Source organism: Salminus brasiliensis, chromosome 20 (assembly GCF_030463535.1).
Source record: "Salminus brasiliensis chromosome 20, fSalBra1.hap2, whole genome shotgun sequence".
Lineage (NCBI taxonomy): Eukaryota > Metazoa > Chordata > Actinopteri > Characiformes > Bryconidae > Salminus > Salminus brasiliensis.
The window spans coordinates 18,505,174-18,523,052 of NC_132897.1; the positions used below are offsets into that span (position 1 = coordinate 18,505,174).

The 17,879-nt window shown below is 43.3% G+C and overlaps 2 protein-coding genes across 2 annotated transcripts; both read right to left on the reverse strand.

The window, feature by feature from the left end:
* Window positions 1-8,118: 8,118 nt before the first annotated feature.
* On the reverse strand, window positions 8,119-8,751 carry LOC140542261 (cyclin-dependent kinase 5 activator 1-like). The gene has a single exon (XM_072665167.1). It carries the CDS (start codon window positions 8,749-8,751, stop codon window positions 8,119-8,121), a length of 633 nt encoding a protein of 210 aa, XP_072521268.1.
* A 7,191-nt stretch (window positions 8,752-15,942) lies between these two features.
* On the reverse strand, window positions 15,943-16,575 carry LOC140542223 (cyclin-dependent kinase 5 activator 1-like). Its single transcript, XM_072665116.1, has one exon. The coding sequence runs from the start codon at window positions 16,573-16,575 to the stop codon at window positions 15,943-15,945; it is 633 nt and encodes a 210-aa protein (XP_072521217.1).
* Window positions 16,576-17,879: the final 1,304 nt, after the last annotated feature.

Genomic DNA, 17,879 nt, shown 5'->3' on the forward strand with positions numbered 1-17,879 from the left:
TTTATTAACCTAAAAAGCTGTACTGTTGGGTACAGGGGCGGTGGTGGCTTAGCGGTTATAGTGCCGGACTATTCATGACAGGGTTATGGGCTCGATTGTGGGCCCTTGAGCAAGGCCCTTCACCCTTTCTGCTCCCCACGCGCTGGAGTTGGCCTTTACCTAGGTACCAAAGTTCAGGTAGTGGTCTCAGTTCAAATGTGAATGGTCCCAACCCTAATCAGAGTAAATAAAATTTGCAAGATCGCAATGATGTAAGTGTGCTTGGGCCTGAAATGTTAAACACAGGCTAGCTGGGGATTGGAGAAGGGGGCCCTAAATAAGGCAGCTGGGCCTAGTGTGAGTACACCCTTTTTCTCACCTTCAATCAGTTTCAGTATGATAGAGACTGTAGATATTTTAACTAGATGTTTCAAGATGTTTTAACTCAGACTTCAGCCAGCAGCTCCAGCTCTCTGATGTCAGAACTGAAATTGCTCTAAGCCCGACAACTTCGATTGCACAAGGAATGTGGGGGTGGGGGGTTGGGCTGGCGTCTTGTCATTAAGGGAATTCAGGCAAAGCTCACTGAATGGGAGATATTTTTATACTGCCGTATTGTCGTTTCAGGGGGAAAGTAACGGCTGTTTGCTTCTCGCGTTCTCCACAATTATAGCGCTGAGGTGGTGCCTCGGCTCCTAGCATTTGAGGAGAAACTGACGAGGGCTTTGCGGAACGAAGAGAACTGAATGTCATAGCGAAAAGCTCAGTTCCCCGTGACATTTCAATAATGAGAGAGAGAGACACAGACGGTAGCAAAAATGTTAGCCTGGTTTCAGATCTCAACTCTGTGTGTTCATGACCTTCGTCTAAAGTGAAAATGTTCACAGCCTTTGTTTCAGTTCCCGTCATTTTAAGCCCTTACCTACTTACGGTAGACACCTGGTATGTCTGGGTATCCAGGTGCAGTCTGGGTTTGCCATCAGACTGTTTTCCTTTTGAGAACGACTGGAAACGAGAGCTCCTAGCAAACGCAAGGTCAGGCAAAGATCAGCCAGGGCCAGGGAGGGGTAAAGGTCGACGATCACAGGAAAGAGCAAAGCTTTGTGGCTTCAGCCAAACAAAGTGAAATTTCTCTTATCACAGTTCTTTTGGAAAATCAGCAGTGACACCAAGATATTTTAGTCTTAAGAAGAGCTGCATTATTCCCTTAGATCAAAGCCATCTTTGTTCAGCGTCCTTTGAGAGATATCGGTAGAGCAAACAGTTTTATATTGTTCTGGATCAAAAGTGACACTTTGCGTTTGAGTCAGTCTCTGAAATAACGGTATTGTGGCCCAGAGAAATAATCCTGAGCAGTAGGGCTGGCATGCTGATAACGGCAATAACGTAAAGGCCTGCGACAAACAGTGGGTGGCACTGCCACGTCTCCTTAGTTCTTGCCCATCTGATGGGCTGCACCGGCCACAAATTATGCATCCTTCAGCTCTTGTCTGAGAAGAACAGCAGAACTGCGTCAGGTTGAACCTTGAAGCTGGGTATGATTAATTAAAAAGCAGAACTCTGGCCGAATATGACCTCAGCATCTCAAAGAGAAATCAACCATGAACCGAGAGCAGGGTGGATTTTCAGCATCCGATTCGGTTGGAGTTTTAAGTCTGTCGCATAATGGCTTAGAGAGTGAGGTCGCAAAGTCCGTCAGACACATGTTCTGGATCCCGCTGAGACAAAGATTCACTAACAGGCTCACAGCTGAAACCAGCATGGAAAGTCAAATTAGAATGACTGTGAGGGGCGTGCTTCATTGTCCCTGGCTTCAGACATGTGCTTTAGAGTGAAGCTTACAGGTTTAAAGGTTAAAGCTTCACACTAGCACTTCTCTTTCTTCTTAAAACTGAATCCCAAATTAGGGATGCACCGGTCCGATACTAGGATCGGATATTGGTCCCGATACTAACAAAATTAGCTAGATTGGGTATCGGAAAATTAGTCTGATCCAAAGGGCCTATCCATTCACGGAACCTGATTCCCATACCGCGGGTATTCCGCGGGGCTTCATAACCCAGGATCAGAGTAACCTACAGACATCATACACTTATTAGCAAGACTCCCCCTATGGAGAACGAGGGTTGACGTGAGCGAGTCCTCAGACTCTGAGGCAGACGGGAGACAACGAAGCCTAAAATGTGCCCAAATAAAATTAAACAATTTAGATGGAAATTGTGAAAGTGTTCTCAAAGGCCCTCAGGTAGTTTGGGAGAGGGAGAGATTCAGAGTTTAGGACAGCCTTGGAACTCTTTAATGTGGGTGGTGGGGTCCATCAGCATGTGGTTTTCAGCTGATCTGATCAGTTAGGCCAACCCAGTCTCTTAGATGGTTTAGCAATATACAGGGGTCAACAGGGTTGAATGCAGAGTTAGTATAGACAGGTTACTCTGGAGACTTGGCTAGATTGTTGTTTAAGTGATTGATTGACAACATAAACAGTATCTTTTGACAATGTGCTGGGCTGGGTGCCAAGGGTGCCAAGAAAACATACCTTCACCTCAAGCAGCCTGAATCCATGGATTCAAGCTGTTTATGCCAAATTCTAACCCCACCATCTGTGCACCCCAGCAGAAATGAAGATTCATCAGACCAGCCTGTTTCCCCAGTATTCTACTGTCCAGTGTGGTGGCCAGAGCTTATTGCAGCCTCAGCTTTCTGTTCTTGGCTGACAGAAGTGGAATCTGAAGTTGTCTTCTGATGGTGTAGCCCATTCATCTCAAGGTAGAACATTCTGTGCATTCTGATGTGCTTTTCCTCTTGCCACAATTGTACAGAGTGATTATCTGAGTAACTGTAGCCCTTCTGTCAGGTTGAACCAGTCTGGCCTTTGTCCATTGACCTCTCTCATCAAGAAGTTATTTACATCTCTCGCTCACTGGATGTTTTTCTAGACTATACTACTCTAGTACTCTAGAGGCTCATGTTCAACTATACTGCCCAATCCATAATTAACCCCAGGTTTGTTCTATGTGTATGGGTCCAGAAAGGGAGGAATACCAGAAGGAGTGTGACAGCATTTCCCCTGTTCTGCTTATTTAGGTGAGACCGGAGCCTTTGGCCTTTCAGTGTCCGAATGTATAACTGCCCATCTGCTTACACTGGGGAAATCAGGGCTGGCCAGCAGAGCTGAGCGATCTCAGCTACGCCATCACAGACTCTGCAGGACATGGAGTCACTCTCCAACATCCAGGTCATTACCACAGGCCAGTTCTCTCTTGAGCTCATGATATATGCTCATCATGTCCAAGAAACGTGGTCAAAAATTAATCCAGCTTATCAAATTCAACTGATAAATAAAAACATGTATGGAACCCAAAACTTAGATTAGCCACATTCCTTTTCATGTATAGTGTCCTTAAAAGCCTCAGCCATGAACTCTGGGGAGTTCTACCACATGGAAATGTTATGTACCATCAATCCTACCTAATAATTAAACCGTTTTTATATTTTTATATTTCACAGAGGGTGTCAGTAGACCTCATTCTAATAGTCATTCTTATATTCATTGTTATATTAGACTTAGTAGATTATATGGCATTATAATAATTATCTATATCTACAAAGTAATAGATTTCAGGCTGTTGTAGATGATCAATAACCAATAATTATAGAATATTAACAGACTACAGTCTATGAAAGACAATATCTACTTATAACTAACAGGTTATAGTCTATGAAAGACAATATTTATAAAATAATACATTTTAGGCTGTGATAGACTGACACCCTATCCAGGTGTTTTCCTGCATTGCGACCAATGATTCCGGGTAAGCTTTGGACCCTCCACAACCCCGACCAGAAAGAAGCGGAAATTGATTGAAACCATTATAGGATCTTATAGACAATATCTTCAAAGTTATAGACTAATAAAATTATATCTATGACGCAATACCTTATAGGATATTATACAATATCAACAAACTAACAGATTAAAGGTTATTAAAGATTATATCTATAAACGAATGCAGTGTAAGGTATTGAAGACACTATCTTCAAACTAACAGATTATAGACTATTAAAGATTATATCAATAAAATTATACATTATGGAATGTTATGACTAAAGTTATAAAGTTAACTACTAAAGTAATCAACAGCAAAAAGCATTGCCCCCCAGTGGTGGGGGATGATATAAGAACAGTTAAACAGTTTAACAGTCTGTTAAACAAACCAAATAAACACACAGCTATCATTTGACTACGCCATAAGTTTACCTACACACTCCTTATATACATTTTCTGAAAATGAGTCTGGTCTTCTTGACTGAGCCAGCAAGAAAATGCACTCTGATGGGGATAAAGTGGCAAGAATGCAAAGGCTGCAAAAATCCACATTGGACTGTGGTTGCTGTTTTACTTTCACTATGCAGGTGGACATGCTTACATCTTTACTTCTTTGAATCTATATTTTCTATTGAGTGTCCAGAATGTCAGTGTACCTCAAGCCCACGTCGTAAACTTTGAACAACCAGCATCTTTTGCCACCCTCCATCTAGTGTTTCCTTCTTGGCTCAGTTTTATAATCCTTTCCATGATTTCAGTTGACAAATCTGTTGTTGGGTCCATGTTTTCCTTCAATTTGCCACATCTGACAGCTCGCTAAGAAGCTATGATATGTTCACTTTCTTTGAATACTCGAAAGAAATTAAGACACAAGAGATCTGAAGAAAAAAATGATTCTGTTTCCAGCCTGTTTTGATAATAAATATTCCCAATATGGTTAACTGCAGTTATATAAGCAGGATTTACGGTGTAAAAAAAGAAAGAATTAGTTTTCTATGGTTTATGTGAACCGCCATCTGTTTTATGTAAATTGGAATGGACAGAAAGCTTGAGAAGGGAAAGAGATGTTGGGGAATTTGTCTCAAATGTCAGCAGGAAAAACAACCACTGCCTCAGAGAAGAGATGCATGGGGCGCTCTGTCTGTTACAAATGCTGTATGTAACCCAAATGCCATCAGTAAATCTGTCCCCTTGTTATGTGCATTCAAACACCATCCACCCCACCCCATAGCGCCAACCCGCACCATCATACGTACGCTGTCTGTTCTGTCTGATCACATCTCCCATCAGCTGCCTGAACTAACCGAGCCTTGACAGAAGAGTCAGAGAACTAATGGTTTGCATAAAACTTCCTTTCTGACAGAAGGAAGAAAGGAGAGATGACGCCAACTATAGATGAGTAACGTCAATCAAGCTTTTAGCCATCAGTCCATCAGAAAGACCGCTGCCTTCTTATATCAAGGTCCCTGTGCTAATAACTGTCACCCACTAGAATTGTTGGCACCTTTAGTAAAACTTATTTTCTGAGCTTGATCTTGCACTGACCCCTACAGTGACCCCTATAGTATCCACTACAGTGTCCTCTACAGTGTGCCCTCTGAGGCAGTCTTTTCCCAACTGGTATAATGATGACAGTGTAGGGGTCAACACTGTGTAAGAGTCCCTTTGGCATCATTTTAGATCCAATTAGAATAAGATATCAGGCTAAAGCGTCTTTTACAGTAGAAACACAGGCAGTGTATGGAGTTATTCACCCAATAAACAGAGGCCACACAGAGGAGATTTAGGTTGAATAGATTTCACAGTTTATTAAGAATTTGCAGACAGAGCTAAAACATTTGACCCTAATAATCGTTCCCAAGACAGGAAGGTTTAGAGATCCAGCAGAGAAACCTCCCTTAGCCTGCCATGAGGAGGACTCTGGTGCTGCCGTTCCCTTTAGCTCTAGTCTTCTTGAAAGTTAGAGGGAGAGGGAACATCCTTTTCACCCAGCGAGATCTTATCCTTCAGGCCACGGAGGGCTGTAGCATTGCTGGGTTCCAAACTGCGGATTTGCTGATGACAGGGCCAACCCTAAGACAGCTGTGTCACTTCCTCAGTAGCACATGATGAAGAAGGGTGGTGTGGGGGTTTGGCCTCCTGCTAGTGAGATTCCCTGGTCAGGCTCCTCCCCTTTCTCTGCCGTACCCTGTGCTGATTTAGTTAGATCTGTGTAGTGTGTATGTTTGCTTGGTAATTACTTATCTATGTTGTGTTTATGTTTGTGTCTGTTGGGGGAAAAGCCTCTAATAAACCTAATAAGCTTATAATCAATCTACTAGTATTTACTGTATTGGAACATGGCTTTAAATACATTGATATTCAAATGTAAAAATACTGTAAATCTCATTTAATAAGCACATATCTACATTTAATATGTTGAGTATATTGATCAATAATTACTGATTAATATGAGATTATTGATTAATGTTTATATTAAATTACAGAAAATAATTGTTTCTTTTTGACACCGTGAGTCTTAATAAATACACTAGGCAGTTTTTATGGCATTAATATCATTTTATTGGAAGATTGTTATGCATGTTAAATAACTAAATATTTCTAATAAATAAAATACTGTATAATTATGGGTAATGCTGTCTGAGTGGCACAATATTAATATTATTGAATATTATTAATATAATTATTATTATTGGAGTTTTGGAAAGTGACAGATGTGTACAGAGTGCAGAGGATCCTCTCCTTACGGCTGACTTGTCCTGGTGGTCACCATTTCCCCTTGTGGTCTGAAGCACCGCTGTCAAAGAGACTGCTCGCTACAAAGACACAGCACCACAGTTCTACTCATGCCTGAAGGTGCGGCCTTGCTGCAGCTGCTCCAGTCCCCCTTCCTACGGTCACTCCAGTCTCCCTGCAACTGACTGAAGCTGCCACTCCTGATTGGCTCCTGATTCTAGGTGACATCACTGTACTGCTCCTCTCTCGCTCAGCCAGCAGCTCCTGTCCTGCTGCCCAGCTGGCTTTCCATCTCCTGATCAGTCAGCCACTGTGTCCAGTCTCATAATTGTCCATGTTCCCACCCACGATACTATCCCTGTCTTGGGTCTTCTTTTGTGTATGTTCATGTGGATGTCCTGTTGAAATCCTCCTCCTAAATTGTTGAGTCTAATGCCGGGCTGCAGGTGGAGGTTTGCTGTATGAGCAGTCGTGCCCCATCACATACGTTGCTCCAAGCTGGGAGAGTGAAGGCTAGCATGTGCTGCCTCCAAGACACATGAAGCCAGCCACTGCAGCTTCCTGAACTGTCGCTGACGACACTTCACTAGACAGCTGAACGTGCTTGGAAGACTCCTGTCCTGCCAGCCAACCGGTTTCCTCTTCAGCCAGTCATCAAGTCTCCATCCCCCCTGTCTCATGTTCTGCATCAATCCTATCCTCTGTCTCCTGTCTTCGGTCTACCATCCAGTGTCTCTATGTCTTACCATCCTTGTCCTCAGTTTGCTGCCAAAACCTGATCCACCTGTGTCCAGTCCATGTCTTGTCCTCGGGTCCACTTTCAGTATCCAGTCTGTGTCCGGTCCCATCATTTATCCATGCTCCCATCCATGTTACCATGCCTGTCCTGATCTTTCTGTATCCAATGCTGTTCCATTCAGTCTCTGTCCTCATCTCAGTCCACGTTTCTGTCCTTCAGAAATCCTCCTTTACTGTCTGTGTCTGAAGTGTGTGTCTATGTGAAGAGTTTAAGGAGTTAAAAGCTAACAGTAGATCACAGAGTTCAATGCCGGACTGCAGGTGGAGGTTTGCTGCATCAGCAGTCGTCTCCCATCACATACGCTGCTCCAAGCTGGGAGAGTAAAGGCTAGCATGTGCTGCCTCCAAGACACATGAAGCCAGACACTGCAGCTTCCTGAACTGTCGCTGACGACACTTCACTAGACAGCTGTACGTGCTTGGAAGACTCCTGTCCTGCCAGCCAACCAGTTTCCTGTCCATCCAGTCATTGAGACTGTGTGAGCTCGGTCCTCTGTGTCCTGTCCCTGGTCCACCATCCTGTGTCTTGTTTGTCCGATCCTGTCCAGTCCACCAAGCCTGGTCTTGTCCTGTCCTAGTGCCTGTACTGGGCCCCTCCTCTGTCCAGCAAATGTTGGTTAGTTTGTAACCTCTACTCGTAATAAGCGTTTATTTCTAGTAGTAATAATTTAGTAGTTAAGAGTTTTCTATTAAGCGTTAATTAGAAAATTGTTAACTCAGTTTATTTTGTCCCATCCTCTTTGAATCCTGTCCGTTACTTCCTTCCTCAACTGGCTCCTTCAGCGGTCCGTCCTCTTCTTCAGGTCAGAAAAGACCTGGGCGAAGAACTGCGGGGAGGTGTTGATCTTCATCATCTGCTGACTCAGGCGCTGGCTGATGTCCAAAGTGCGCTTCCAGAATGCGTGTCTGTCCACCTCCACCATGAAAGGAAACGTTGTGTAGCTGAGCGCATGGCCAATGTATGAACAGGTGACATACAAGCAGGTGAGCAGCACTGCCCGCAGCTCCTCCGTGCTGGCCACCTCCGCCGAGACAGCGTCACGGCACAGCATGTAGAGAAAGACCACGATGCCTGGACAGATGATACGGCGATGATATCCTCTGACCAAGATGTAGAGCTCGTCCACGTCACGGAGCCAAGTTGGTGGATCATCAGGAGAGAGGTCCTTGATGCGGGTGCAGCGGCGACACAGGAATTCGCCTAGCAACCGGAGCAGCTGAGGAGAGTAGACGTTCCTGAGCACCCTCTCGTGCGTGATGGCCTCTGTGGTCGCTGAAGTCTTCAGGGTCTTCTTCTTCTTAGCGTCAGTGGGAGCAGGTAACAGCTGGACGGCAGACCTCTTCGTGCCCCGGGTCTTCTTTTCTTCCTGTCCACGAATGACGTCCTCTACGCGTCGAGATGAACTGGCCATGTCGTAAATGATGACGTAGATGATCCTCCTGCTGTAGATGTAGATGGGTGGAAGTGGATGTGGAGGGAGTGTGTGGTGTAGAAGGTGGAGAATGCTGTTGGTGTAGTGTAGCTGGAGTGGAACTGGATGTGAATGAAGTTGAGATGGAACCTGTTCAGATAAAGTCCAGTTTCCTGACAGATCAGTAACTCAGTATTTCGGGAGCACAGTTTCATTCTATCCCAGCTCCCATTACACCTGACCTAAGCTTTCTGTGTGGGATTACATGAGGACAGTTTACAGTTAAACATCTGGGTGTGCTGATCTTACAGGACTCCTATCATGGAAAAGCTCATTTCACTTTTCTACTATTAAAGAGTTTGATGTAATATACCATCTCTGATCAGCAAAAACCTCATATCTCCATAACAGCACCTTCTAGTAGAGGGATTTATTTTGTTTTTAATAAAACATCAAATATTTACATAGTCTCATTAAAAATTCATGAATTTTCACCAGATCCACTTCAATCACTATAATCTCACTTCATTTCACATCAACTTGCTTTACATGCAGCTAACTTAACTCCTGTATACTGAACTGGATTTTCACCTTTTAATAATAACAACAATAATAACAACAACAATAATAATATAAATAGTAATAATAATAATAATAATAATAATAACAGCCTCCCAGTTTAAAAGAGTATCATTAGTGCTTCAATAGATCTGTGATCTGTGTCGTATGTTTATGATTTTAACAGAGAAATAAAGAAACATCTTAATGAAGAACACTCACGTGTGAAGGTTGTAGTTGTAGAGTGTCTGGTGAAGTGTGCTGAAGGGTGGAGCAGTTGTAGAGTGTCTGGTGAAGTGTGCTGAAGGGTGGAGCAGCTGTAGAGTGGCTGGTGAAGTGTGCTGAAGGGTGGAGCAGTTGTAGAGTGTCTGGTGAAGTGTGCTGATGGTTGGTGAAGTTGGAGAGTAGAGTTAGAGAGAGCTGTAGATCGTGGGTATCACTGCTTCAGTAAAGCGCTGGTCTGATCTGATGCTGAAAGGCAGGTGTTTTCATAGTGCTGCCATGGTGATGATGGAATTCTGCCGCGCTCAGAGTTCCACTGTTTGTTTTTAAATGAACATAAAGATTCTTTGATCTTCCTTCATTATAATCAGTCAGTAAAGTTTTATTAGATACAAGATAACATTACTTTAATATTATAGAACATTTGAATCATTATTACGGTGGCCCTGTAGCACAAAACCAAAAAGTAAAAAAAAACAAAAAAAAAACACAAAAAACACAAAAAAAACAACCCCAAAAATTAAAAAATATTGAGAAAATAAATATAATAATAATAATAAATAAATAAAAAGTGACACAATACAAAATAACATGTAAAAAGGAGATATTAAAACATTGTTAGCCAAACACAAAAATAAAAACACACAGGACAAAAACAGATCTTAAAAAATAAAAATACAAAAAATACGACCTTCAAATGAAATCATATTTTTAAAGTAATGATCAATAAGCTGCACTGTTGAAGCTGCACAGATGGAGGCTTTCTCCGCAAAGGATTGTAGGAGTTTGAGTTTGGAAAGCCACAACAAACATGGCTGCCATGAGATTCTGCCGTATTATGGGATGTAGTTGTGCTGGAAGGAAAATGAATGAATGAGTAAGTTCAATCATTTCCTACAGTTTGAACAGAACTGAGTTGTTGGGTTGTGGGCGTGGTGTTAGTGTGTGTGTGTGTGAGAGTGTGTGTGTGTGTGTGTGTGTTTGTGTGTGTGTGTGTGTGTACAGTCTTAATATGAGAACTATTTGCTTGTGTTCTGTTTAAAATCTGATCTCTGAACAGCGAGTTAGCCAATCAGCTGAGAGAGAGAGCGACTGCAGCCAGACTCCTCCCCTCCACCTTAAATAAGGGAGCAGGGTGGTACTGCTGCAGCATTTAGGGTGGATCTGAACATCAGATTTCCCATATTGAAGGCAGCAGGACTCGTGCTAGCTTTAGCAGTTAGCCTGAACTCCTTTGGTTTGGATTGCAGCAGCTTTCTGCAGAGAGGTGCTGTTTGTTTCTGGGAGACATGCTGCCCCATCTGTGCAGCAGGAGGACAGTGTTTTTATCATGAGAGGGGCTTGTTTTAAAAGGGAAGAGCTCTTTTTTGTAGATGTAGATAGTAGATAGTATTTGTTTGGCTATATTTTAATGATGTGCTTTTATTCCTCAGAGCCACAGTAAATTATTATTATTATTATTATTAATATTATTATTATTATTATTATTGATATTTGAAATCTTTTTGAATCATGTTGGTATAATTTTAGACAAGACAACCATATTTACCATTAGTTTTGCTCACAGATGGAATTTGGTCTCCACCTTTAATTAGGGATGCACCGGTACCACTTTTTTCTCTCACAATACCGATACCAACTCTGACTGGAGACCAACTATGAGCTTAGAGATCGGTTTATCCAACTGGTCAAATGAAGACTGTGGGACTTTAATTGGTAACATCTGAAATAAGTAAAGCAGCCTGGGCAAGACCTTCATACGTATTCGTTCAATACGGCCTAGTAAAGAAAGAGAGTGATCAGGGACGGGCTGTCTTCACTAATACATTGAAAGCCAGGTTCCTCTCAAAAGATCATAGGATGCTGTCCATGGTGCTTAACCTGCACATCAGCTGTTGCCTGTAAATACAGAAAATCACTGAATCTCTCATTCATGCTCTCATCTTTAGTCTCTTCTTTAGACCTCTGGGCTAGAATCAGCTCTTCACCTCTTCATGAACTTCAGATGGTGCAGAGCTCCGCTGCCTGTCTTCTCAGTCGTACTTCTGTTCATGACCACCTCACTCCTGTTCTCCATGATCTCCACCGGCTCTCTTTCAGGTAGCGCATCCACTTCACAGCTCTCCTGCTCGCTTCCTCTAAAAACTTCACTCCTTCCTCTCTGTTTTTGCTCCTTACACACCTACCCGTACTCTACGCTCCTCGTCAGCTGATCTGTTAACTATTCTATTAAACAAACCTCAAACCCAGCTTTTTCTCAAGCTCTACGCTATCTCCTCCAGTGCTGATTGTCCCTGTGCTTCTGTGTTTGTCTATTGGTGTTGTGTGCTGTATTATCAGTCTCTCTGGGGTTTCATCTTTCAGTGTTTTTGGATTTTTAAAAAAGCACTATATAAGTATCATGTAGTATTTTTAATTATTATTATTATTATTATTATTATTAATAGTAGTAGTATTAATTCAGTAGTAGCTAAATAATGACAGAATCCTTATATTTAAATTATTTTACAGAGAAAGAAAGTACTGCTCTAATATAAGACCCCCCCCCCCCCCCCCCCCCACTCCCTCCAAGGCTATATTCCCACAATCAAATCATTGGCAGACTCAGGAGGGTCTCAAAAAGTGCCCTGCTTTGGGAGCCCTTCCAACAGAACGGGGCCATTATGAAGTGCCCTCCATGTCCCCCCTTATTCACAGTGTCCCATAGGCTGCCCTTTCCAATAGAGATAATGTGATCCAGTGGTGTAAAGGGTTCTCCTACAGGTGAGAAAACATGATGAAGTGTCCAACTAGGAGCTCCTTTAATGGAGAAGATTCCCTACAGTGGAGAAAATGTGATGCAGTGCTGTGATGAAGGGTGTCTGGACACGTGTGAGGATGAGAGGATGATTCCTAATGGAGGCCCTTCAGTGGAGAAAATGGGATGGGGTGCTCTGTAGGTGCCTTCACAACAGGATAAACCTGGTGATCCCTACAGGTTCCTTTCTGTAAAAACTCATGAAGTGCCGTCTGAGATTCACTTCTGAATGAAAAAACTCAATGAAGTGCTCTTGCAATGCAGAGAGGATAAAAAACACTGAGGAAAATAAGATACAGTGACCTCTACGGTGACCCCTGCAGTGTCCCCTACACTGTCCCCTACAGTGACCCCTACACCGTCCTCTACAGACACCCCCACATTGTGCCCTCTTGGGCAGTCTTTCCCCAACGGGTGCCATGATGACAATCTAGGGGTCTTGCCAGATAGTTTCTATAAGATTTAGAATTGACCTCCCAAACCCTGATAACATTCAGACACACTGTACATCTGCTAACAGCTGTTTTCTGTGTTTGTGCTTGGGGCCAATACTCTAGGCTCATATCTAGCTAGCATTTTGATGTTATCTCATCTGCACTGTCCCTGTTTATTATTCAGTGTAGCCTTCAGCTAAGATCACATTAGACTAGGTTACCTGTATTTAACAGTAAAAGGCCAAGTAAATAGTTCTTAACCTTCCCATTGTTAAAACCTACATCTGTTCTGCCCATTAAAGCTTGTAGTATTGGCCACACCCCCTCTAGAATAGTTGCCTTTTTGATACAAACAGGAATTGATTTCATTTACAAACTAAACCAAATAGAACACAAATGATTAACCCCTTATATGGTTTTATGTGGAGTTATTCACCCTATAAACAGAGGCCACACAGAGGAGTTTTAGGTTGAATAGATTTTACAGTTTATTAAGAATCTGCAGACAGAGCTAAAACATTTGACCCTAATAATTGCTCCCCAAGACAGGAAGGTTTAGAGATCCAGCAGAGAAACCTCCCTTTGGCTGCCATGAGGAGGACTCTGGTGCTGCCGTTCCCTTTAGCTCTAGTCTTCTTGAAAGTTAGAGGGAGAGGGAACATCCTTTTCACCCAGCGAGCTCTTATCCTCCAGGCCACGGAGGGCTGTAGCATTGCTGGGTTCCAAACTGCGGATTTGCTGATGACAGGGCCAACCCTAAGACAGCTGTGTCACTTCCTCAGTAGCACATGGTGAAGAAGGGTGGTGTGGGGGTTTGGCCTCCTGCTAGTGAGATTCCCTGGTCAGGCTCCTCCCCTTTCTCTGCCGTACCCTGTGCTGATTTAGTTAGATCTGTGTAGTGTGTATGTTTGCTTGGTAATTACTTATCTATGTTGTGTTTATGTTTGTGTCTGTTGGGGGAAAAGACTCTAATAAACCTAATAAGCTTATAATCAATCTACTAGTATTTACTGTATTGGAACATGGCTTTAAATACATTGATATTCAAATGTAAAAATACTGTAAATCTCATTTAATAAGCACATATCTACATTTAATATGTTGAGTATATTGATCAATAATTACTGATTAATATAAGATTATTGATTAATGTTTATATTAAATTACAGAAAATCATTGTTTCTTTTTGACACTGTGAGTCTTAATAAATACACTAGGCAGTTTTTATGGCATTAATATCATTTTATTGGAAGATTGTTATGCATGTTAAATAACTAAATATTTCTAATAAATAAAATACTGTATAATTATGGGTAATGCTGTCTGAGTGGCACAATATTAATATTATTGAATATTATTAATATAATTATTATTATTGGAGTTTTGGAAAGTGACAGATGTGTACAGAGTGCAGAGGATCCTCTCCTTACGGCTGACTTGTCCTGGTGGTCACCATTTCCCCTTGTGGTCTGAAGCACCGCTGTCAAAGAGACTGCTCGCTACAAAGACACAGCACCACAGTTCTACTCATGCCTGAAGGTGCGGCCTTGCTGCAGCTGCTCCAGTCCCCCTTCCTACGGTCACTCCAGTCTCCCTGCAACTGACTGAAGCTGCCACTCCTGATTGGCTCCTGATTCTAGGTGACATCACTGTACTGCTCCTGTCTCGCTCAGCCAGCAGCTCCTGTCCTGCTGCCCAGCTGGCTTTCCATCTCCTGATCAGTCAGCCACTCATTCTTCTGTCTAGCCAGCCGTCCATTCTCATCTCTCTGCATTTGCCACGTCCTCTGTGTCTGTCCTGTCTCCTGTCTCTATGTCCGTTTAGGTCCACAAGCCATTCCAGGTCTACCGGAGGCCATCTCACCTCAGTCTCCGGCCCATATCTTGTCCTTGGGTCTAGTTCCAGTATCCAGTCTGTGTCCAGTCTCATAATTGTCCATGTTCCCACCCACGATACTATCCCTGTCTTGGGTCTTCTTTTGTGTATGTTCATGTGGATGTCCTGTTGAAATCCTCCTCCTAAATTGTTGAGTCTAATGCCGGGCTGCAGGTGAAGGTTTGCTGTATGAGCAGTCGTGCCCCATTACATACGTTGCTCCAAGCTGGGAGAGTGAAGGCTAGCATGTGCTGCCTCCAAGACACATGAAGCCAGCCACTGCAGCTTCCTGAACTGTCGCTGACGACACTTCACTAGACAGCTGAACGTGCTTGGAAGACTCCTGTCCTGCCAGCCAACGGGTTTCCGCTTCAGCCAGTCATCAAGTCTCCATCCCCCCTGTCTCATGTTCTGCATCAATCCTATCCTCTGTCTCCTGTCTTCGGTCTACCATCCAGTGTCTTTATGTCTTACTATCCTTGTCCTCAGTTTGCTGCCAAAACCTGATCCACCTGTGTCCAGTCCATGTCTTGTCCTCGGGTCCACTTTCAGTATCCAGTCTGTGTCCGGTCCCGTCATTTATCCATGCTCCCATCCATGTTACCATGCCTGTCCTGATCTTTCTGTATCCAATGCTGTTCCATTCAGTCTCTGTCCTCATCTCAGTCCACGTTTCTGTCCTTCAGAAATCCTCCTTTACTGTCTGTGTCTGAAGTGTGTGTCTATGTGAAGAGTTTAAGGAGTTAAAAGCTAACAGTAGATCACAGAGTTCAATGCCGGACTGCAGGTGGAGGTTTGCTGCATCAGCAGTCGTCTCCCATCACATACGCTGCTCCAAGCTGGGAGAGTGAAGGCTAGCATGTGCTGCCTCCAAGACACATGAAGCCAGACACTGCAGCTTCCTGAACTGTCGCTGACGACACTTCACTAGACAGCTGTACGTGCTTGGAAGACTCCTGTCCTGCCAGCCAACCAGTTTCCTGTCCATCCAGTCATTGAGACTGTGTGAGCTCGGTCCTCTGTGTTCTGTCCCTGGTCCACCATCCTGTGTCTTGTTTGTCCGATCCTGTCCAGTCCACCAAGCCTGGTCTTGTCCTGTCCTAGTGCCTGTACTGGGCCCCTCCTCTGTCCAGCAAATGTTGGTTAGTTTGTAACCTCTACTCGTAATAAGCGTTTATTTCTAGTAGTAATAATTTAGTAGTTAAGAGTTTTCTATTAAGCGTTAATTAGAAAATTGTTAACTCAGTTTATTTTGTCCCATCCTCTTTGAATCCTGTCCGTTACTTCCTTCCTCAACTGGCTCCTTCAGCGGTCCGTCCTCTTCTTCAGGTCAGAAAAGACCTGGGCGAAGAACTGCGGGGAGGTGTTGATCTTCATCATCTGCTGACTCAGGCGCTGGCTGATGTCCAAAGTGCGCTTCCAGAATGCGTGTCTGTCCACCTCCACCATGAAAGGAAACGTTGTGTAGCTGAGCGCATGGCCAATGTATGAACAGGTGACATACAAGCAGGTGAGCAGCACTGCCCGCAGCTCCTCCGTGCTGGCCACCTCCGCCGAGACAGCGTCACGGCACAGCATGTAGAGAAAGACCACGATGCCTGGACAGATGATACGGCGATGATACCCTCTGACCAAGATGTAGAGCTCGTCCACGTCACGGAGCCAAGTTGGTGGGTCATCAGGAGAGAGGTCCTTGATGCGGGTGCAGCGGCGACACAGGAATTCGCCTAGCAACCGGAGCAGCTGAGGAGAGTAGACGTTCCTGAGCACCCTCTCGTGCGTGATGGCCTCTGTGGTCGCTGAAGTCTTCAGGGTCTTCTTCTTCTTAGCGTCAGTGGGAGCAGGTAACAGCTGGACGGCAGACCTCTTCGTGCCCCGGGTCTTCTTTTCTTCCTGTCCACGAATGACGTCCTCTACGCGTCGAGATGAACTGGCCATGTCGTAAATGATGACGTAGATGATCCTCCTGCTGTAGATGTAGATGGGTGGAAGTGGATGTGGAGGGAGTGTGTGGTGTAGAAGGTGGAGAATGCTGTTGGTGTAGTGTAGCTGGAGTGGAACTGGATGTGAATGAAGTTGAGATGGAACCTGTTCAGATAAAGTCCAGTTTCCTGACAGATCAGTAACTCAGTATTTCTGGAGCACAGTTTCATTCTATCCCAGCTCCCATTACACCTGACCTAAGCTTTCTGTGTGGGATTACATGAGGACAGTTTACAGTTAAACATCTGGGTGTGCTGATCTTACAGGACTCCTATCATGGAAAAGCTCATTTCACTTTTCTACTATTAAAGAGTTTGATGTAATATACCATCTCTGACCAGCAAAAACCTCATATCTCCATAACAGCACCTTCTAGTAGAGGGATTTATTTTGTTTTTAATAAAGCATCAAATATTTACATAGTCTCATTAAAAAATCATGAATTTTCACCAGATCCACTTCAATCACTATAATCTCACTTCATTTCACATCAACTTGCTTTACATGCAGCTAACTTAACTCCTGTATACTGAACTGGATTTTCACCTTTTAATAATAACAACAATAATAACAACAACAATAATAATATAAATAGTAATAATAATAATAATAATAATAATAATAACAGCCTCCCAGTTTAAAAGAGTATCATTAGTGCTTCAATAGATCTGTGATCTGTGTCGTATGTTTATGATTTTAACAGAGAAATAAAGAAACATCTTAATGAAGAGATGTGGAAACACTCACGTGTGAAGGTTGTAGTTGTAGAGTGTCTGGTGAAGTGTGCTGAAGGGTGGAGCAGTTGTAGAGTGTCTGGTGAAGTGTGCTGAAGGGTGGAGCAGCTGTAGAGTGGCTGGTGAAGTGTGCTGAAGGGTGGAGCAGTTGTAGAGTGTCTGGTGAAGTGTGCTGAAGGTTGGTGAAGTTGGAGAGTAGAGTTAGAGAGAGCTGTAGATCGTGGGTATCACTGCTTCAGTAAAGCGCTGGTCTGATCTGATGCTGAAAGGTAGGTGTTTTCATAGTGCTGCCATGGTGATGATGGAATTCTGCCGCGCTCAGAGTTCCACTGTTTGTTTTTAAATGAACATAAAGATTCTTTGATCTTCCTTCATTATAATCAGTCAGTAAAGTTTTATTAGATACAAGATAACATTACTTTAATATTATAGAACATTTGAATCATTATTACGGTGGCCCTGTAGCACAAAACCAAAAAGTAAAAAAAAAACAAAACACAAAAACACAAAAAAAAACAACCCCAA